The sequence below is a fragment of the Ambystoma mexicanum genome, chromosome 3q, assembly GCF_040938575.1.
Source record: "Ambystoma mexicanum isolate Mex_15411 chromosome 3q, UKY_AmexF1_1, whole genome shotgun sequence".
Taxonomy (NCBI): Eukaryota; Metazoa; Chordata; class Amphibia; order Caudata; family Ambystomatidae; genus Ambystoma; species Ambystoma mexicanum.
In genome coordinates this window covers 1,067,321,002-1,067,344,142 of record NC_090926.1, presented here as the reverse complement: position 1 = coordinate 1,067,344,142, position 23,141 = coordinate 1,067,321,002, and the positions used below count along the sequence as shown (strand labels likewise).

The 23,141-nt window shown below is 47.1% G+C and overlaps 1 protein-coding gene across 2 annotated transcripts in view; it reads left to right on the top strand.

Moving 5' to 3' along the window:
• The window catches only part of SIRT7 (sirtuin 7), a 421,359-nt gene that overhangs the window by 170,644 nt on the left and 227,574 nt on the right, over nucleotides 1-23,141 (top strand). For both annotated transcript variants that reach the window (XM_069655301.1, XM_069655302.1), the window contains exon 6: nucleotides 1,145-1,243. In XM_069655301.1, the coding sequence (XP_069511402.1) occupies nucleotides 1,145-1,243 (99 nt within the window). The remainder of the gene's footprint in view (nucleotides 1-1,144; nucleotides 1,244-23,141) is intronic.

The following is a 23,141-nucleotide window of genomic DNA, read 5'->3' as shown; positions in this document are numbered from 1 at the left end:
CTAACACTCCACATCCATACATGCAATAGCAAAGCATGTATATGTAGAAAGGCCTGCTCCTGAGTATACAAACCTGCTCTGTGCTTTTCCACTCCGCACACCTGGGCCCTTTCAAATATGGCCCTGTGAAAAAGGAACACCCACTGTAAACCCTGTTCCTCAGCAGCAGCTTTAAAAATACTGTGCCCTTGTTCTGTAGAAAGCTGTACGGCCATTTGTCCAGGGAAGTTACTGCTTTCATGCCACAGTACTATTCCATCACTGCCTTCAATCTGGTCCGTTGTCAATGCTGCCTGTAAAGAGCCAGCAGACTGTGGCATCCCTCAGGTGCCTGCGTGTTCCCTGAGGTATGTCTCATGAAATGAACACATGCCAGAGAGCCCCTCTGTTTTGTAGAGATGGGCGCCACCCAAAATGATGAGTCTGGTTGCAACTATTTTATTATATTAATTATGGAGACTGAAACCTTCACTAAACTAAACTTCCACAATGTTCCAGCAAACCTACCTGTAAGCCAAGCCAATGTTTTGCGAGCATCCTCAGTCAGTGAAGCACTTGCACCACAGAAATACCCTGGTTATCCTACACAGTCATCTCCAACCTAAGCCACATAACCTATATCACTAGAAGTACCACTTCATGGATTGTGGACACTGAAATGTGTCCCCTAGAAATGTGATAGTTGCAGCATAAAGATGATATCTCAAGTTCCAATAGCAGTGATGGGCATTACAGTTAGACAGAGACGGGCAGTGAGAAGGGAGTGCAGAATCAGAGAAGGTGGCTTTAAGACAGAGTGGTAGGCTATCACGTTTATGAAGTGATGAGAGAGGGGGGAAGGGAGGGTGGGACAGAGGGAAAGAGGGATTTGCTGGTGACCACATCTTTAGTACCCATGCTGCCAGTTGTGGGCAGAAGGGCACAGTTGTGAAATCCCCCACTCTGGAAATGTTATGTTTTGACTCCCCCCATCTCTCATGTTCAGTCTGTCTCCCCCAGCACCCTCAGCATGCTGCCATCCCCTTGTTGTCTAGAATGCTCCAGTGATAATCATCCATTCCTGCCCCCAGCTTACCCCATCTTTTTTGACACCATCAAGTCTGTAGTTCGTGATGCACTCACCGCTCTGCTCTCTCCTCTCTAGGTACAGCATGTTGTGTCCCAGAACTGTGACGGGCTACACCTACGAAGTGGGATCCCCCGATCAGCCATATCTGAGCTGCACGGAAATATGTACATCGAGGTAAATTGGTAAAACAATATGACAATGTAAAATAAGACAAGGACCCAGCAATGCGGTCTTCAGAGGGACCCCAGCCCCAGGTACAGGTGGAGAAACATGGGTATGGAACATCTCTGATCACACAGAATCAGTGGAGCAAAGCAGGTGTTGGGGACCCAGGCAATGAGAGAGCATTGGGGTAAATGGAATCTTGTCCGAGCACGGGTTGATTTTGACAACCCCAATCCCAAAGCACCAACAAAACCAAAAGGGGCACCTGAGACCATGGCAATGATCTACAGTTGGAAGTCAATTTGTGCACAACTCATCTTTGCACAGAGATTTGTAGGGTATGGTTTTCCAAAACAAAGGAACTACAGATCCACACTATCTCGCAACCAGGAAGCAAGACACAGATGACTAGAGCAATGTAGAATTATGGAGATCCAGATCCAGGGATCGTCTGAGGAAACCTCGTTTGGGTGGATTCCACATCCCAAAGAGATGACCAAGGAAACTACTCTGTGGGGATCATCGCAACTGACAAATGTAGTTCATGGAGCACTTACTGGGAACATCGCTTGAAGGTGGCCAGCTCAAGGCATGCACATAGCAGTGAATGGGTAACTAGGCACTAGCAAAATAATACTCCCAGGGACCTACATGGCACATCACCAAGATGCTCTCTTGCTGCTAGTATTAAAGTAGCATAACTGCAAAATAGTACATGGAAAATAACCGTTTTAATAGCTTTGCGGAAGAGCAAGTACAATGCTAAGTGTTGGGATAATCAATCACTTGGAATAACAGATTACTACGGTACTCCGGACTGACAATTTTGTAGGCCTCTGACACACAGGACTGGGTTCCCAGGACTGTGCACTTAGTTACTTTGAGGTGTCCTGTTCTTTAGCTTGGCTAAGTAAGTGCTACATTAGGTCTCATGAGGAATCTGCTGGAAAGATTGCTGCTCATTGAAAGAAGCTACAAGTAAAAAAGAACTCCTTTTGGTGGTAGGCAAGGACAAAGGCCCTTTTTTGTAAAACGTCTTGGTTCAATTGTATACTGTAAAGAAAGAGTGCCTAGACTATATAGTTGTGTTGTGATATGTTAAATGTAAAAATATCTGAACATTTTTTAAAGTCACATAAGGTTAAAAGTTTGAGAATCTCCAGCCTTAGCCCAGAGTAACCTACCATATACTTTTTTAATGTATGCTATTATACATTATAACATGACTCCCCAAATGATAAGTGTGATAACATGCCTTTTTGTTAATGCATTTCCTGAACAGTGGCCCAACACACCCCCCCCCCCACAGATTTGCTTGTCTAGAAGGGTGTACCAACTGTTAGGGGAGTTTTCCTAAAGTTCTACTGGTAGAAAGAACTTTCCCAGTGGTTTGTAGATCTTCAACTGTTAGTATCAGTCTTTACTAGCCCAAGACCTTGGTAGAGTGACAGAGCGGTCAGGCGTATCTTAAGAGGATGATGTGAGCTGCAGGTAACTACGCTGAATCTTAGCTAGACAGGCACAACAAAGAAGCACTTGCTCATATAGTTATATAAAAAGTATGTATTTATTATCTTTACACCAGAATCTCTTTAAATACTTCAGATGTTTATACTAGAACACTTAGAATCACTTGGTAATACCCTTCAAAGGGCACTTTAACTTTTGTGTTTGTTCGCAGTTACATTTGTAGCAATGTTAGAAAGGGAAAAGACAACGTTATCGTATTATCGAATATTGCTCTCAAAAAATGACAATTCATAATATACCTTTGCCTAAATATCCTACCAATATACGAATACACTGTGAGTTGGAGTGGTGTCCAATTTGAGGAGAGACCGTGCCGGCTATGTGTGAAATAGGTCGAATCTAGCCGTCATGTATTGGCTCAATGTAGCACGCTTGGTCAGCAATAGAGTAAGAAATATGCAAGCTTGGTATCAAATCTGGAAAATATTCAAAGTGACCAATTTTGGAGTCCATTATACGGCGCAGACTCACTCGTTTACTTAGGTGCTGGGTTTTATGTGTGAAAGGAATCTGTGAAGCTATTGTCTGTAGCTGGATATTAGGCAAGATTTTATGCAGTACCCTGTGTGGGAGACTGCAGCAGCCTTGTCCTCTTGGCAATAGGTAACCCAACCTTTGGTATATATCTGTAATACACAAGTTGGTAGAGTGACTGAGCAGCCAGGCACATCTCAAGAGGGGTCAATGTGAGATGTAGGGTTGCAACCTAGAGTTCCACAGTGACAAGTATTAACAGTCAATTTGAATAAGCCGTCTTTAGAGGGGAGCAAATATCCAACACTTAAATATACTTCAAAATACTCATTAAATCAGTCGATACCCTTTTGGGATGGCACACAGACATGTCCTACACTCTGAGCTAACTTCAATAACTATGACACTGTGGACATTTATATAATATTGGTACATTTAGAGCAATACTGGGTTTGGTGTCAAAAGGAAAAGGTTAGGGAAGGAAACGATGGTTAACAAGTTTCTCAACCAGCTAAGCACTTTTGAACCCCCCAATGCAATGTAGATTAACCCTTTCCCGGCTACAAGTAAAGAATGTATGACTTTTTGGAGGGACAGATTAAAACACAGACAGAGGTTAAAATAGGCTTCAAGGAGCCAGTACTGCCAATGTCAATTGAGCAAAGTCTAGGAGAGCCGAGGCACTTCTTGAAGGTAAGTAAAAAGTATTGCACAATGTTATAGAGTTTTGGAGAAAAATAAATCGCTGTTGGGCCACAAGCTGGGAGGTTTGTGATGGGCAAAGCTGCAAGCAACTCTGCAAAAGGCAGAAAAGGCAAGTCTCAACTGAGAGCTAGCAAGCTACACAACCAGATGCAAGTACCCCTTAGTTCAGAGTACCTCAGGTCTGAAGAAATTGGGTCCATCTGGCTTCTGTTCCTGTTGTAGTATGGCAGATCCTGTTGTTCCTGGGTCTCGGTCATGCACAACGATACGAATGTCAGCGGCAGCAATGGGCAAAGTTCAGATCAGCGGCACTTCGCGGTTTCAGCTTCTCACGAATAGCACCACCGTGGTCCTTGAACACCTTGTAGACTTTCCTTGCTTCTGGGGTACAGCACTGAGGGGGCTCAGGCTTGGTCAGACCTGCTTCGAGAGAGCCCTGCTTTGGAGGATCTTTGTGGAGCTCGGGTCCGGCTTAAAAACGATGCACTCAATTCGGGTGTTCCTTTCCCCTTGGACATGGTTCCTGCTGCAGCAATGGAAGTACAGCCAGCAGAGAGAGGGTTTCCAGTCGAGTTAGTTTTGGGGGTCGATTAGTCCCACCAACCCAAGGGGAGAAGTCGTCCTTTGCAGGGGTTCTCTAGTCGAGGTGAATTCAGAGCTTCGTCACTGCAGCAGGGCTTCACCGGCAAACCAACGGTTCAGGAGTTGCAGCAAGCTTCTCTTCCAAGTTCCTCTTTGGATTCCTTCGTCCAGTGGTCAACTCTGCCTTCCTTGCAAAATATGTTGCCTTTTATGCAAGTCTTTCCCATTCATAGCCTAGCTTTCACTCGCACAGCAGTGTGGCTGTCCTCCAAGGACAGCCAGCCGGTCAATCAACTTTGAGTGCATTCCTGTAACCAAGAAGACTAAGCACAGATAGTTTCGGGCATCACCCTCACTACCTGCCATACATACTGGAGCCAACGCGAACCCAGCCCGCGGTAAAAACACACAATGGTAGTAAAAAGTAAACCACTGCCGCCAACCATTAATTATAGAAAGAGTAACATAAAAATGTTACATGATTAACTAGACAACAGGGATACTAAGTAACCCCTCCAGCACCCTATGGTAAGATAGTGTGTGCTGGGTCTAGAAAATTACAAAATGTAAGTAAAGTTAATTTCACTTCACGGTTCTTGGAAACAGTAGTTTAACCAAGCGAAGGTATTTAAACCTTTGGGAAATCTGAAAGACTTCCCTGTGCCACTGCACTGAAGGTGCTGTGTGACACAATGTAAAAGATGATGCCTATGGAGTTTGTCAGACTCCAAAACCAAAAGAAACACAGGGTTCAAATCACATGAGTGGCTAAAAGGCCTCACTCTCTCCAGGATAAAAATGTAAAGTCCTAAAGTCCAGCAAAAGAGCTAGGGGTCTCTAAGGTAGAAGGCAAGTATACAGTGTTGGGGAGAATTCTCCGAAATGTGCTCACGGGAGAGGTTTTAGAATGTATAAAAGTTCATTGAGTTGCCGGATTTATACATTTTAATTATATCATTATTTAAGACTGTTATGCTATCTTTGTGTATGTTTTGAAAGAGAATTCCATTCCAATGTTTTATGATGGGGATGCTCTGTGGCTGCCTTTTGAGGGTTCTTTAGAGTTCGAGGAGGGCAGCTCGTAGAGGTTAAAGCCCAGTAGGGCTAGTTCACCAAAGATGTCATGCTGTAATTCGTCCAGTGCAGATTTTTTGATATGTAGATAGGCCTGCGCTTGATTCTTTCTGTGGTATGGTTCGATCAGAGTAAAATCGGCCGATTGTAAGTTCTGTAGAGTTTTCACCTTTTTGAGTGTTCTCAAAACCGTGTTTCGGTTTAAGATCATGTAACGATCGTTGGTGGTTTTTTGTTCGATTTTGAACAGACGGGTCGAAGGAGAGGACTCCCTGCTTACATTGACGCGGTTCTCCAGTTCGCGTCTCGATGCACTCGGATTTCGGTTGGTATGGCTTAATACTGGTGATGGAGCTGTTTGTTGATTCGAGGTCGTTGTAACCAAAGAAGATTTGGTGAGTTTATGGTCAGTTGTAGTTGGCGTGGTGGATGAAATCATGTCAGTTCTAAAGTCTTGGTTCGGTGATGGTCCTTCAGTTAGGTCCAGGTGTTGAGTTATGTTCATCAGCGAACTCTGAGCCAAGAATTCGTCGGTAGATTTTGGGGAGGAAGAGATGCAAATAACCGAGTTATTTGGGCTTGGTTTTAGCTGTGATGTGGTTGGTTTTTCTTTTGATGACTCTTTTTGATTTGTTCTCACTGCCATCAGAGGGTCAAGAGCCGACACTGTTTGTGCATCGTCGGTGGACATTGCATTAGCCGTAGAGATTTTCAGCAGTGGTTTACTATTAGTGCTCAGTATTGTCTTTTGTTGGTTTTCCTCTGATCTCTGATGTTTAGCTACTACTCGATTTGATTGGGTGGACTTTTCCATTTGGCTTTTAAAAATCGGGGCTGGGTGAGGAGCATACGCCGCAGCTTCTGTTTGAGTCTCTTTGTCCAGTGCTGCTGGTGAAGTTGCTTTAAGACAGTTTAAGAGCTCTTCTAGTCTGCTCAGCTTTGAGTCCCATGTCGCGCTCTGCTCTCTATTTCTTTGTTCAAGAGCTGTAATAAAACCTTCCACAAATATCATTTTGCTATGCATCATTGCAGTGAGAACATTGCTGTCCTTCAGTGAGTCATTGATAGCTTCGTATAGCTTTCCGAATGGGGCTAAAGCTATTGTGATTGCGGACATGATTATTGGTAAATCAGGTTTTTTCGAGGGCGACAACTTGGATTCCGCAGTTGTGATTTCACTCAATCTTCTATTTTTTGGCGGGGATCTGGGCCGTGGGGTGGATTCGGGCGATGGGTCTGATGATGGTAAATGAACATCTGTTTGAGATGAAACCTCGTCAGGAATGAGGTGATCAACTGAAGGCCGAATTGGACAGGACGTCAGCGGTGTACTGTCTCCCAAATTACGCACTCGTAAGGGAGTAGAGAAAATTTGATTGTCATATGGTAGTCCAAGATCTTTAAAGGATGTAGACTTGCTTACTTCAGGGGTGCTGATTTCCAAAGCTGAGATGTAGTGGGAGCACCTTGAGTTCGTGCTCTTTGGATCGGCTATCACTCCCTGTAATTCGAGGGCTTTGTTCACGGGATCGCCCGAGGGCACTACATTAGTGCAGTTTACTACTTTCTTTTGTGGGTCGGGAGTCGCTCTCAGTGGTTTGAGATCTACATTCACTTCTATACACCGGGACATCTCATTGTTAAGAATTGTCGAAACTTTTATTGGTACCGGTTCAGATCTGGGCAGACTAAGAGGCTCTCTTAAACCCATTGGTTGGTTTTGAGATGGTGTTTGGGTCCGGGCTTTAATCGAAGTCCCCGGCATTAATTTTCTTGCTTTGCTCATGGGCGGGAGGTCCTGGATAGCCTCCAAAATTTCAGCGTCTGAAAGTTCTTTCGTCTGGTCCAATTTTCTTTTATATTGTTTGTTTATGAAGTCTTTCAGGGCAGTGGACAGAAGAGGGGCTGGTAGAGTTGGCTTCCCTGCTTTCTTTGCTTTATTTATTTTTTTACTTGTATTTGTTTTGGACTTTTTGTTTCTTTTGTTGGTTTGTTTGAAAGCTTTTTTAGGGTCTAAGGTTTGTGAATCCGGCGTGAGGTCGGGCTCTAAGTGGATGTTGGATTGGTCTGACCACTTTTAGAGAGAAGGATAGAAGTGTTCCCCGATGTCAAAAGGGGAGACTTGGGGGTGACATTCGACGCTGCGTCTGCTGTTTCAGCATAAATCTGTGTGGATATATGATCCCAGTCCGATGGTGGGGGGGGCCGAGTGCGAGGCGCTGTTGCTTTGCCCTTGGTGTGAGGCATGGACTTGTGCCGCCACCGCAATTGTCGTTGTGTTCGTAGCTAAAACTACGTCCGTTGGAGAGACCTTCGTAGGGCCCTCCAAATCGGGCCGCGTAGTTGGAGCGGCGATTTGGTTTGAGTGTGCGTGTGGAACCGGCGCCGTACTGATGCTCGGGCACGGCCCCGTAAGCGCCAGCGTCGAGGAGCAGCCACTCTCGTTGAATGGCCCCGCCTTTGCTGGAGTCGACTCGCTCCTGGAGAAGGAAGCCCCATAGCCCTCGCCGCAGGCAGGCGGCTCAGGAGCCAGGGCCCACCGTCCTCCGACAGCAGGGGCCGAGGTGTCCCTCGTCTCGTTGACGAGACGGTGAGGCAACGCCTGCCAGGCGGGGGATGGGCTGCAGACCGGGCTGGAGCGAGCCGCCGGGACGAAGGAGGTCTGCTGAAACGCTGCATCAGACGGCACCAGACCGTAAGTCCTTAGTGCTGGGGAGAACGCGGGAAAGATGAGGGCTGATGGTTCATCCGCGTTAGTAGTCGTTGTTATTTTCGTCAGCCCAGACTTAAACAGTTCGCTGGCTGAGGTGTATGTGGATACATCAAGAGTATTTGAAAGGTTTGGAAAATCATTAGATGGCTGTTTCGAAGCACTGGGCGCATGGCGCCAGAAGGGTCAGCAGAGTTTAGGTCCTTTCTGTTCATATGGATTGTTGGCCGGCTCGGTTGAGGCGCAGAGCTAGCCATGTTCGTTGGGGGCGTAGAGCACGGGGAGATGGTGGTGGTTTCCTTTAAGGGAGGTCGGTGCTCCTTTAGTTTTTTTGAACATGGTGTTGGTTTGACGCTCTTGCCGTCAAATGATTTAGAGGAGCTCCGTAGTACTCGCAAGGAGGCCTCTGAGATGTGATCTATTTCGGACTGTGCAGGAAGAGTTTCACACGGGTCAAGGAGCTCCATGGCTCCTGCAGCAGACTGCAGACGACTGCTCACCCTCTGCTCACCCTCTGCTCACCCTCTGCTCACCCTCTGCTCACCCTCTGCTCACCCTCTGCTCACCCTCTGCTCACGCTCTGCTCACGCTCTGCTCACGTGTAGATGGTTTTAAACACTCCCAGTAGAAAACAGGGTGAAAAGACTGCCGACTGCAGACGACTGCTCACCCTCTGCTCACGCTCCGCTCCCAAAATAGTAATTTGTGTTTAGCAGGCCCTGCTGGAGATCTGCCAGGGGAAAGTCCAAAATAGCTGTGCCTTCTGCATAAGGAAGCATGCCATAAAATGAACCCTTCAGGTGGAGGGTGGACTAACTTTCCTAAGAGAAGTACTAGAATCAACATCCAAAAGGAATACATTATGACCAACTGACTGACATCCCTGCTTGTCACCTTTATTGGTGGTGGAAAACAATGTATAATTTCACGATCTTGCATATTGGACATATGTTGAGATGTCTGCATATCACCGTTGGATAAAACTTAATAAACCATTCGTGAATTCTAAGAGTGTAGAAGTACGACTCAGGCACAGCGGGCTCATGTTGAATGGCATATACTTTTATTGAAAGTAAAAAGGTGGGGTATTGGGGAAACTCCTACCTTTCCCTCAACCAAAACTAAGGAAACTGTCAGGATGTCTTTATCCAAAGTAAATAGTCCACTGTCACAAGTCCGAAGCCTATTTCCATCCCTCACACTGTTGACTAAACTATAAAAAACAAAAGGTCTTCTTAATTCAGAAGAATAGGTTGTAGATCCAATCAAAGAGTTCCAAGTAATAAAGGTTCCAAACCCAAAGTACTTAAATGTAAAGTTCCATAAAGTTCTTAGATATTTCTCTGTTGCACACACTTCGCAACAACCAGGGGCAACAACTCCCTTGTTCTGGTTGCTTCTCTTGGTAATTCTCTATTTCTTGGACCACAACCAGGGGCAATGACTCTTTTGCCTTGGTTCCTTCTCTTGTAGGTCCCAGATCTCTGCTTCTCCCTCTTTCCGCTTGGGACAACTTGGTTCACTTCCCTGCCAAGTATGGTCCTTAGTAAATTACTCTGTGGTTTCCCTTCTTCTCATGGGATTGGGTCCCAGACCCCTCTTTATGTTCGGGAACTGGGAGCCCTCTTCTCCCAAGTACCACCACGAGGAAGTAGACTTGTGTGTTTCTCGTGTAGTGGGTCCCAGACACATCTTCTTTGTGTACGGGTACTTGGAGCCCTCTTCTCCCATGTACCACCATGATGAAGATGAATTGTGTGGTTCTCATGTAGTGTGTCCCAGACACATCTTCTTTGTGTGCGGGTACTTGCAGCCCTTTCCTCCCAAGTACCGCCACGAGGAAGAGGACTCATGTTGCTTTCGTTTGGTTGGTCCCAGACCCTTAAGTTTCTCTTGTTGCGGGACAGACCTGGTTCACGTGCCTGCCAGGTACTGTGACAATTAAGGTGCTGACTGCACCTTCTTAGTTTCCCACCAGCCAGCCTGAGTGCTCCCCCTACCTCTAGGGAGCCTTGTAGTGGGATCTGATCTGCCTGGGAACGCTGCAGTGTCAATCTTTCCCTGGGCAGCGTGGTCATCTTTTCACGCACTTCCCAGTCTCAGGAACACCGGTAGCTTTTCTCTGCCAGCTCGCATTCTGGTCCTTTCACTTTGGACTTGCCCTTGTCCTTCCAGCTCCCCTCTTGGCATCCTGGTGTGCTTCCTTGCACCTTCCTGCACCATGCTGGCTCTTGCAGCTCTTCCATGGAGGACTAGACCACTTCTTCCATGATTCTCGATTCATTTTATTACTCTGCATTGACCAATGAGCAGCCAGCGACAACTAGATTGTGGTTCTTAGTACTCTTCATGCCTCTGCTCCTCCTCTTCATCCCAGTACTTATTCCAAGTGGTCTAGAATGCTCATGTTGGTTATGCGGGGCACTCTACCTTCCTCCATGCAGCTTCCTCATCTCAGTGGTTGTCAATAGCATATCTTTCAGCTCTTCCCCATTCTTCCTCGTCTCAGTATTTCTACCCTTGATCTCCCTTGGGTTTGTTGTGCTCTTCATAGTCCCAGTACTTATCTAGGGAAATGACAGGGAGATTCTAACTCATGAGCCTATTAGGGAAGGGGTTGTTCTTTGGGTTATAAGAAGGGGGGTCTAGGGTCTGGTGATTACCTGGGATATTGCGTTCTCAGGGGTGGGTCGTTCCTAGTCCCTTGAGGGGTTTCCTCTCCCATGTGATCCTCTCCCTGTGCACCACCCTCAGGGGTACTATTTTACCGAAGACGTACCGCTCCGCCCCATGAGAATGGTCTCCCCCCTAGGGGAGAAGGGGCAGCCTCCACAGATCTGTCACAGACTCCAATAAAATGTACATTACGCCATACTATGTTTCTATCAATCAAATACCACCGAAATCCACCCTGGAGTCCTGTGGACTCCATCATTGGGGACTAACACCACCAAACCGCCAAACCACCTCTTGGAATCTGGCAGTGATACCGCTGGACCAAGTAGCAGTAACTGTACCATTGAGATGCCACCAAACTCGTGATGAGCCCCAATATCCAGTAAGGTAATTGGCATATAACCGTGAGGGGTGGGTGGTCCAGGAGGGTGGGTGGTCCAGGAACTACTTGTCTAAGGGGATGGCATAATGACTGTCTTGACAACAGCATTAAACATAAAACAATTTGGTGTCCTTCAAAAAAGCTCCCATTGTTTCTCAAATTCTTTTTTTTGTTTTAAAGCAATTTTTTATGCCATTTTGGATAGTTTTTTCCTGAAGACTCAAACAAACTGACACTTTCCTTTGTGGCCTCTGAACTGTTTAACAGTTTTAATAGAATATCTTAATTTCTTGTGAATTAGTAATTCTTTCCAATGCCTCCTTTTCGAGCATAGGCAGCGCCAACCAGCCTCTCTGGCTGTCAGACATCTTCTTCGTGGTGCCTACCCTTGTCTTTGGAAAATTAACTCAAGAGGATTGTGTTTACTCTTTGTTGAATAAGAAATGCAACATTTCATAACATTCTTGAAGAAAAAAACAATCCACAATACAATCATCAATGACTGTGGAACAGTATTGCCTATCTTGTATGCCTCGGAATGCATCATTTGCCATTAAAGATCCCATATAATCCTTGGCAGAATCCCAAAGTAGAACTGAAAAATCAGTGCTCTATTTGTGGCCATTGTTATTGTCCAAACATTTGCACTAATATTTTGCTCAAAAACCTGAAACCCCTGGTAATGTCTATTTAGTCCTACTATATTTTTGAACAGCTGGACTTGTCCTATGTGTCTAAAAATGTACTATTGACCACTCAATTTCCTCAACATTTCTTGTAAACAACCACTTAACGTGAAATGATAACTATTACGTGCTGCAAATGAAATGTTCTATACACAGCTTTAACTTTGTTACATTTGTAATTTGTGTTGCAATCATTTGTCCGCCAACTGTGCGCCGATATGTTCTGTCGAAAAATTGATGTTGCTCACCATTTATTTTGATATGCCAATTTTGCTCGTTGCGCACAAAAGGTTGGGGACCCCTGGTCTAGGTGCTAGCTGTAGGCAGGGTGAGATAGGGTTCAGTTGCAGGCAGAGTGAGTGTTCCAGGGGAAGACTGTTCAAATAAGTATTTCACTCTAAAGTTAGTTGAGACAGCATAGGAGGATTCCGCAGTGGGCCTGGGTGAACTGGTTGAGTGGCCTTCCATTCATAGAAAACACCCCCAAGCTATGCAGAAATCACAAAGGCTTAAGGTAGGTAAACTACCTGAGCCAACACAGTACCGCAACACAGAAGAAGAGTTGCAGCAGGAAGACTTCAAGATCTGCAGCCAAAAACCCGGTCAATGGATTCCTTTGTCAAGAAGATGGAAGACAGGACTTTGGAAGGACTTTTGCAGCAGAATATCTCGGAAAAAGGCTCCAGGCAAGAGGTTTCTTGTGGCTGGATGCGGCTCTGTGGATTTAGGCCTTTTCAGGGGTTCAGAAGAAGACAGAATTTCATTGGTCGGATTCTCATCGTTTGCAAGGTCCAGCATTCTGATGAGGGGACTTTTCGGACCTCAATTGTGTCTCTGGAGATCCAGCAGGATGCCCACGAAGTTTCAGTAAGATTCGGAATTCGGAAGACGTGCACCATGCAATGGCTCGAGGTCCCAGGGTATTGGGGTATTACAGCATCGCAAGGTCTCAGCACAGCGTGGGATGGCTCAAAGTGCAGGTCGTCTTGAGTCTAGTGGATCTCGCCATGCTCAGGGTTGTTTTCAGAGTACCCAGGTCGATTGTAAGGTATGGCTATAGCAAGCTCTGGTTACACAGTAGGCTCTCCGGTCGCTGGAAATCCTCTCATCTGGGGTTTCTTCATCTTCCTCTTGGTTCCAGTGGTCGACTACCTCAAACCTGGGTGGGTTGGCAACCCTTCTAGGATAGCCAGCCTTCCAGTCTGAACTGGATTCTCGCAATCAGGCTGGAAGACAAAGGGCTGTGGAGTTTTGGACTCCTCCCTCGTTTCCTGACTTCACAAACACTCTACAGCCTGGGCGGGGAATCCACAGGATTCCCGCTGAAGATTTAAAACCCAAAGGAATTTCCCACCCTGGATGTTGGAGAACGAAAAAGAAAGGAGATGGTATGCTGAAATGGCAAATGGTATGGGAGTTTTCCTAAAGTCCTACTGGCAAGCTATCCCAGTGGTTTGTAGATCCCCCAACTCTTAGTATCAGTCTGTACTAGCTCAGAACCATGGCAGTGTGGCAGATCAGTCAGGCTTATCTTAAGAGGACGATGTGAGCTGTTGGTAAGTTGGTAAGTACTCGAAATCTTAGTTGGACAGGCACAACAAAGAAGCACTCGCACATATAGCTAGATATTAGGGAGAATTCTCAGAAATTCCTGTCTACATTTTGCTGGACTTTTATCTCTCATATAATTTTAATGTGATTTATTTTCTGTGTTACTTTTGACTTTGGAGTTTAGCAAACTCCATAGGCATCATCTTTACATTGTGTCACACAGCACCTTCAGTGCAGTGGCACAGCTAAGTCTCTTAGATTTCCCAACAGTTTAAATGCCTTCTCTTGGTAAAACTACTGTTTCCAAGAGAAGTAAAGTGAAATTGACTTTACTTACATCTTTCTAGACCCAGCACACACTATCTTACAATAGGGTGCTGGAGGGGTTACTTAATATCCCCTTTGTCTTGTTTTTCCTGTAACATTTCATTTTTTATGTTACCCTTTCTACAATTAATGGTGGCAGTGGTTTACTTTTTACTACCATTGTGTGTTTTACCACGGGCTGCGTTCGCAGCTGCAGTAAGGCACCCATGGGTGCCCATTTTGTCAAAAGGGCCCGGGTCGTCTTTTTTTCGCCATTTCTTGATGGAAAGTTTCTTGAGATTTATTCTGGTTTGAAGCCCTGCTGCTGTGCTGAAGCTCCGAATTCGCTTCGACTAGAGAAGCCCTGCAAGGAGTTGGTGGGACCAATCAACTCCAAAGTAAGCCCGTCTGGACATCCTCTCGAAGCTGGTTGTATATCCATTGCTGCTGCTGCTGGAAACAAAGAGCCAGGGAGAGGAACACCAGATTGTGTGCGTTGCTTTTAAGTCGGACCTGAGCGCTAGGAAGATCATCCGGACTTCCCTGATGCAGGACTGACCAAGCCTGAGCCATCTCAACAGAGTGATGGACCCCATAAGCAAGGAAAGTCTGAAGTGGTATCCGAGAACCGCAGTGTTGCTATTTGCTGTCAGACGCAAGGAATTGAAACACCGGAGGACCGCTGAATTGAAGTTTGCCCATTGCTGCCGCTGACTGTCCCATTGCAGAGCAGGAGTCTCCAACGTCCTCCCTCTTGTCCCCACTACTGTGGCTCAGGAAAAACAGGAGCTGTGCAGGAACAGAAGCCAGCTGGATCCATTTCTTCTAACCAGAGGTACTGTGAAGTCGAAGAGAACTTACCTCTTGTTGTGTAGCCTTGCTTGCTTGCTCTCCGTTAAAACCTGTCTTGATTACCTTGCAGAGTTGCTAAAGCTTTGCCCTTCACAACCCTTCAAGTGTATTTTTCTACAAACATTTCTTAAATCATTATGCAAGACTTTTAACCTACCTGCGAAGAAGATCTTCAGCTCCCCTTGACATTTTGCAATTAACATTGGCTGTCCTGGCTCGCTGAGTGACTCTTCTTACCTCTGACTCTGTGCTTAACCCTTTCCCCAGGAAAGGGTTAATTTACTGAACATTGGAAGGTTTCAAAAGTACTTACCTGTTTATGAATTATTTGTTAACCTTTGTTTTGTTCCTCTATTCTCTCTTTTTCACCAAACTCAGTATTGCTCTAAATGTACCAGTGATAAATCAATGTCCACAGTGTCCTAGCTATTTAAGTCACCTGAGGGTGTAGGCAGTGTCCGTGTGCCATCCCCAATGGGTATCAACTGATTTAGAGAAACTAAGTGTGTTTTGAAGTGTATTTTAATTGTTACATATATATTGCTCCCTTCTGAAGAAGGCTTCTACAACTGACTGTGAAATAAATTAATGATTGTTTTATCAAGAAACCTTGATGTGTTTATTTGAAAAACTGTACTGTGGAACTTTGTGCCACAACATTACTGCTCACATTGACCCCGCTTGAGATAAGTTTGGATGCTCGACCACACTACCAACCTGTGCAGTTCAGACTTATGCCAAAGTTTGGGGTCCCTATTGCCAGGAGGTCAAGGTTATTGTAGTGCACCCAAGGGGTACTGCATACAATCTTGCCAAACACTTAGATTATCTCACATGCAGTACCACCTGCTTTCAACAGGTACATTATCACCAGTGTCAATGTAATGTTGGCCCCAAGAGGTGAGGCCTGGTCTAAGTGAGAACAGGGGGGCAAAGTGAGTTAACAAATCTTTGCACTCCTGCCGTTGCTGCATTGTCATATTAGTAGAGCGTTAACCACTTCTACTGATCCATCTGAAGGTTGTCCCCTTAGAAGATCTAGGAGAGCTTCACTCTCCTCTTCTTCTTGATCAGTGGCTAGGAACAATGCTCCTATCTCTGGTCTGGAAACCTAATCCTTCAGACGATTTGTATGAAAGAGCCTAGGGGTCTTCTTGGGGTAGGCCAAGTCTACCAAATAATTGACCTCTCCAAGTCTTCCCATAGCTTTGAATGGTCCTGTCCATTAGTCCTTTAAGACCCTCCGTCTTACTGGAACCATGATGAAAACTTGTTGGTCTGGAGTAAACACCACCTTCTGGTCATACCAATGCTTGACCAGCTTTAAAATTCCTAGAAGCCTGTCATCATGTCCCATCCTCTTTTTGAGGCCTAGCACATATTCAGTAATTATTACTGGCTTGAGGGAAGGAGGACTCTCCAGACCCTCCTTAATCAGGGCCAAAGGGCCTCTGACAGTACGAACATAAAGTAAAGGGACTAAAGCCAACTCCAGCTCCAGGAACTACTCTATAGGCAAAAAGAAGGTATGGCAGAAGAAGGTCCAATTTTCTTCTAAGTGGTTCGTCCAAAGCTGTAATCATGCTCTTCATTGTTCTATTAAACCTCTCTACCAACCCATTTGTTTGACGGTGGTAGGCATTTTAGAGTGCGTAGGTGACCCCACAGGTTTTCCACATGGCGTGCATGTAGTGGGACATAACATTTGACCCCCTGTTGGATACAACCTCCTAAGGGAATCCTACTCTGGTAAAAATACCAAGTAGGGCCGTAGCCACTGCTTGAGCAGTTTACAGTTCTCATTGGAATAGCTTCAGGGTACCTAGTGGTATCGCCCACTACAACCAATATAAATCGGTTGCCCGAAGAAGTTGGAGGGTCTAGAGGATCAACAATGTCAATCCCCACCCTCTCAAAAGCAATTCGCGCAACTGGGAGAGGCGCCAAATGTTCCACTTTTACCATATAACTGGCAAGTGTGGCAACTCCTACAAGGTTTCCCAATTTCTGCACTCCTCTTGGGCCACTAAAAGTACAATGGTATCCTTTCCTCAGCCCTCTTAAAACTTAAGTGACCAGCCAGGGGGACGTCATGTGCCAACTGTAGGAATTTGGATCTCAATTATTGGGGTACCACAAGTCTCCTAGAATAGACTCCATAGGCTCACTGTAGAGGAGTCCATCCTCCCATTACAGCCTATGCTTCCCAGGGACTTGTCCTTGACTCTTGGAAGCTGCCTGCTGACGCAGACCTTCTAGAGATGAATCTTCTCTGTCCTCTACTGATGTCTGGCTCACCTCTGCAAGCAAAGTCTGCAGCTCAGTATGGTTTCTTGGGTCCAGATCTTCGAGACAGGGTTGCATCTCTTCCACCTCTGACTCATCAGAAGATGGTTCTTCTGGGGATTCTTCTGGCACCAACTTAGCCTCAACTGGTGTTGGGGGTCACAGGGGAACCTTTTTCCTTGAAGGTTTGGGCTTTGGGCCTTTTTTTCCTTTGGAGACTCTGGGTTTCCCCTTGGTCTCAGCTGGGAGGTCTCTTAAGGTTGCCTCCGTTGCTTTCCTTTTTAGCTCTTATCATAGAATGGGGCTTTGGGTTGCTGGAAACTACACCCAGGGCATTCCAGTCATTGCTCAAGAGTACCCTTCATGGTATTTCAGACTGGGCACTCGCAGTAATAGAAGTCAGGTCATCACATTTAATGATAGCTGGCAGTATGGGACACTTTTGGACTGGCCCTCCTGCTAACTTAGTAAGCTTTTGGAAGCCCTAGCAACTTCCTCATGTTGAAAGAAACTCATCTAAGACAGTTATACTGGCCCCAATGTCTCTAATGGCAGGAGGGCCGTGACTGTTTACAAGTACAATGCCTTTATAATACTCTTTAGTATTATCAGGAATGGCATTATATACCTCTATGTTCTGTTGTTCCCACAGTCCCAGAGATACTACATATACTCAAGCTTGAACACCAATTTGTTCTTCAGCTTGAGGGTGAGTAGTAGTCCCTGTCATTGGTATATCCACATGATGAGTGAATGCTGAGCTGATAACAGAGGTGATCCCTGAAGGTTTACCCTTACATCTGGGATCGCCTTTCACATGGTCACTAGACCCACAGACAACAAATTTTCCAAAGGTCGTTTGGAATGGGGGTTTCTGATAACCTCCCTCTGGTTTGGGCTCAGAGGTTCCACTAGCCCTATAAGGTTGTTTAGGGGGATATTTACCGTTATGTTTGTGGCCATCTTTTGGTGGGGGATTTTTGTTATGATCCTTCTCATGCTTCTTACGCTTCATCCCATCCTCTTGTGAGGAGACCCAGAATCCTTCTAATTAGCTATGTTGGCCACCCACAAGACAGCAGCCACTACTAGCTTCTTGGGGTCCAGTTGCTTAGAGTCAGCTCTCATCTCTGGGGAATAGACATCAAAAATACTTTCCAGCATGAAGATACACCTTGTTAGGCAGGATTGTATGCAGTACCCTTTCGGTGCACTACAACAACCCTGACCTCCTGGCAATAGGTACCCAACCTTTTGGTATAAGTCTGTACTACACAGGCTGGTAGTGTGGTCGAGTAGCCAGGCGTATTTCAAGAGGGGTCAACGTGAGCTGTAGGGGAGTTACACAGAGATTCACAGTGACAAGTATTCAAATAAACTCTTTTCACACAAGGTCTCTTGATTAAATAATTAATTTATTTAACAGTCAGTATGAATAAGCCTTCTTCAGAAGGGAGCAAAATAACAAATGCACTTCAAAATACACACTCTTAGTTTTCTAAATCGGCAAATACCCATTTTGGATGGCCCACAGACACTACCTACACCCTCAGGTAACTTCAATAGTTGGGGTGCCTGGGACATTAATATATCACTGTTGCATTTAGATTATTGAGAGGAGTGTCAAAGAAAAGATGTTTCGAAGGGATTGGTTCCTCCGACGTATTCCACATCTATGACAGGTAATCACTACAGCTGTGCTGCTTTGGAAAATATCGGCGTCGATACGCTGTCCTTGAGGGCCTCCGTTGAGCCGACGTCACCGGATGTTATAAGTAGGACGCCCGTAGCCCCAGTTCCGTTTTTTTTCCGCGAACGTGTTCGCTTTGGAGATCTCGGAGCACCTTGGTTCTACTGTTACTTCTATCGGTTCTTGGAACTTGGGGGTTTGTGAAGATATCATGTCTTTGTCTTTTTCTACCCCGCGGTCGGGGTTCAAGAAGTGTCGGGACTGCGGTTCCAAGATGTCACTTACGGACCTGCACGACGTCTGCCTCTGGTGCCTCAGCGAGGACCACGGCACCGATGACTGTGACGATTTCCAGTCGTTAATGTCGAAGGCCTTGCGGGAGCGGAAGAAGAAGCTTACTGTAGGTAGGATTTCCAAACCCCGGAAGTCGAGATCCGCTGGGCTTTCAACCAACGATTCGAGGGGCGACTCTCTGCGTCGTCTGCGTAAGTCCAGGGGGTCTCGGTCCCGGGGTGGTTCCTGCCATTCCTCTGCCTCCTCGAGGGACTCGCGGAAGCGCCGTCACGGGTCGCCTTCGCCATCCTCGTCCGAGGACTCCGCCAGACGGTGGGTTGCTTGTCCCAACAAGCATTCCTCTCCTGCGGAATGGGATGCATTTCGTACAGAGATGATGGCGATTTGTTCTTCGAAAGAAGCGTCAGGGAACGTGCTAGGGCCACCGCTCGCACGCCTTTGGGCTCGGGTGGTTGGCGCGATCATCGGGAGCCTTCAAGGTCTCGATCGGACAAGGTGGATCGCTCTAGCCACGCTCGCTCCAGGTCCCAGTCCTCGACACCCTCGAGACCGGCGGAACCTGTGAGGTCTTCTAAGAAGACGTCAACGCCATTGGCGCCATGTCCGCCGAGGGACTCTTGAGGCTCCGCCTGTGAGGAAGTCGTCAACGCCATCGGCACAGAGGCCGTCGAAGCCATCAGCGCCACGCTCGACATCGATGCCGATTCCGTCAAAGCCTTTTGTGGAGGCTTTACCAGAGGTGCCCCGTGCATCGGTGGGAACTCAGAGGAAGGCCCTGAAGAAGTCAGTGAGGCCTGTATTTGAACCGTTTTCTGTGCACTCATCCAGGGATTTATTCCAGCCTCTGGATTATATCTCTGAGGTGGATGAAGGGTGTGAGGAAGGTTTGGTAACTGATGATGAGATTCCTAACTATCTGGTCATAGCCAGTTGGAAGACCTGCGTCGCTCTTTGCACGACGCCAGTGGTCTTGATACCTCCCCGGAGGTCGAGGTTGGCAGGCCGGAGCCTGGTACGCATGCTGAATCTTCGTACAGGCGCCTCATGTCGAGGGTTACAGAGTACTTGGGGTGGTCTGCGCCACCAGTGGCTTCTCTGCAGGATGACCTGACAGATATCCTTGACCAAGGTCCACCCGGTGCTGCCATTTCGTATGGCTTTACAGAGAAGGGTGGCGGCAGCTTGGACTGCTCCGGAGAGTCTCCCGGCAGTGAGCAAGTCGTTGCTGAAAAAATACCGTCCAGCCAGTAGCGACCCCTGCTACTTGACGACGCACCCCACTCCAGAGAGTTTGGTGGTGCAGGCGGCTACGGCCCCGGCAAAGCAGGCGTCGTACCCTACCATCCCTCCTGATGGGGATGATAAACGTTTTGATGTCTGGGCGAAGAAAGTGTTTTCTTCAGGGGGTATGGCTTTACAGGCAGCCAACTCTGTGTGTGCCTCAGCACATTTCACTCACACTCTGTGGAATTGTGCGTCTTTGGTGGCTGAACATATTCCCCAAGGGGAGGAATGGGATGGTTTTCTTGCCCTCGTTCAGGATAGCAAGGATGCCATGTGTGAATCCGTTCAGTCGGGTCTGGACATGGCAGACTGTGTCAGCCGGTCCATGGCGGCGAGCACAGTGATGCGCAGATCTGCGTGGTTGCGGAAGTCAGGGTTTGCTCCTGACGTACAAGCCCGACTTCTCAACATGCACTTTGATGGTGTCCATCTTTTTGGCAGCAAGGTTGACGAGAGCCTTGAGAGGTTGCAGACCTCAAAGGCTGCAGCGAAGTCGTTGAGTGCTGCAGTTTGCCAACCTCTGCCTTTTCGTCCTAGGGAAATTGACAAGGGGGGTCCTGGGAGTCCCTCTGCCAGACATTAGTCCTGGTTACGAGGGACTTACCCAGAGTCTCTGGGTAAGTCTCTTGTAACCAGGACTAATGTCTGGCAGAGGGACTCCCAGGACCCCCCTTTTTAATTAGCATATTTAAGTAACTTTGGGTTTCACCGTAAGTTACTAGGGGAATCCAGATGTGGACCCCTTGCTCACTATTCTTAGAGAGGCACAGATCCACCCTACTGATGAGGTCCAACCAGACCGAAACACGTGTCTGGGGTTTCTGTTGGTACTCTTGTTCGGAGGAGAATTGCCTAGCATTTCGGTGCTGGACTGCCCCTGGGCAGGACAAAGACTGATATGTTTGGGATATTTCTTCTCTGTGAAAGATAGTGAGCTAAAGACTCTGGGTAAGTCTCTTGTAACCAGGACTAATGTCTGGCAGAGGGACTCCCAGGACCCCCCTTTTTAATTAGCATATTTAAGTAACTTTGGGTTTCACCGTAAGTTACTAGGGGAATCCAGACGTGGACCCCTTGCTCACTATTCTTAGAGAGGCACAGATCCACCCTACTGATGAGGTCCAACCAGACCGAAACACGTGTCTGGGGTTTCTGTTGGTACTCTTGTTCGGAGGAGAATTGCCTAGCATTTCGGTGCTGGACTGCCCCTGGGCAGGACAAAGACTGATATGTTTGGGATATTTCTTCTCTGTGAAAGATAGTGAGCTAAAGACTCTGGGTAAGTCTCTTGTAACCAGGACTAATGTCTGGCAGAGGGACTCCCAGGACCCCCCTTTTTAATTAGAATTTTCGTCCTAGGGGACAGCAATGATGGGGAGGTTCCTTTCGATACTACTCGTCTTTTGGTAGATCGGTCAGTCAAAGCGGCAAACATAGGAGTATTAGAGGTGGAAAACAGGGTACTTGAGGTGCCAAGGCCGCTCAAGCAGTTGCTCTTTGCCCTCAGGCACTGCCGCAACCACTTCAGCTCAATCATGAGGTCATGTCCCATGGTTCGCTGGTTGGGGGAAGGCTGTCGCAGCATCTTGAAGAATGGCGTGCCATTACTGCAGATGTGTGGGTTCTGGAGATCATAGACCACGGCTACTGTCGTCCTTTCCGGCAGAGGCCTCACGACAATCCACCTGGGAATCTCTCTTTGAAGAGTCTGGATCTACTCCCTGCGCAGGAAATCAAATCCCTGCTGGAGAAAGGCACCATATAACTGGTGCCTGTAGCGGAGCGGAACAAGGGATGGTACTCCCCATATTTTTTGATCCCGAAAAAAGACTGGGGATTGAGACCCATCATGGACTTGCATGGTTTGAACAAGCTCCTCAGGAAGGACAAGTCCTCCAGGCCCTTCAACTTCAGGACTGGTTGGTGTCTCGACCTCAAGGACGCTTTCATGTGCCGATTCATCCCAAGCACAAGAAGTATCTGAGGTTCGCGGTTGCTGACTCGCACTTTCAGTTTTCAGGTCCTGCTGTTCGGATTGACCTCCGTCCGAGGGTCTTCACCAAGCTCATGGTAGTGGTGGCAGTGTATCTCAGGAAAGGGGATTTCACGTCTACCCCTACCTGTACGATTGGTTGATCAGGGCGCGCTCTCCCGAGAAGTTCTGGATCATCTGTCAGTCACCTGCCACTCCCTTCACAGGCTGGGCTTCTCACTCAACTTAAAGAAGTCCCACTTGACACCTACACAGCGGCTCCAGTACATCGGAGCAATGCTCGACACATCCCCGGGGCTGTGTTATTCTCCCCAGGTGAGGGCTCATTACATTCTGCAGATCGTGAACAAGTTTCAACATGCCCAGAGTCTCCCGGCGTTCGAGTTCTTGAGATTGCCCGGCCTGCCTTTGGATGGCTTGAGGTTGTTCGGCAGCAAGGCGGATGAAAGCCTGGAGAAGCTGCAGACCTACAAGGCGGCGGCTAAGTCCCTTAGCATACTCCATTTGGCAACCTCAACAACCTTATTCGGGTTCATCTTCCTGGAGAGGTCGTTCTTTTCATTACTATTCATCAGTTGGTAGAGGAAGAGGACAGGCCATACAGAAAGGGCAAAGAAGATTCCCTCGTGATGGACAAGGAAGGTGTGATAGGTCTTTGCCCTCTGCCGCTGCTGCAGCGGCCTCTAAGCCACTCTGAGGCCTTGACGCACAAGATCCCGGTGGGTGGTAGAATCTCTGGCGGGCATTACTTCAGGTGCTTGGGCACGGGAAACTGTAGCCCACGGTTACTGCCTTCATTTTCTAAAAAGGCCTCAGGATCATCCACTGGGAA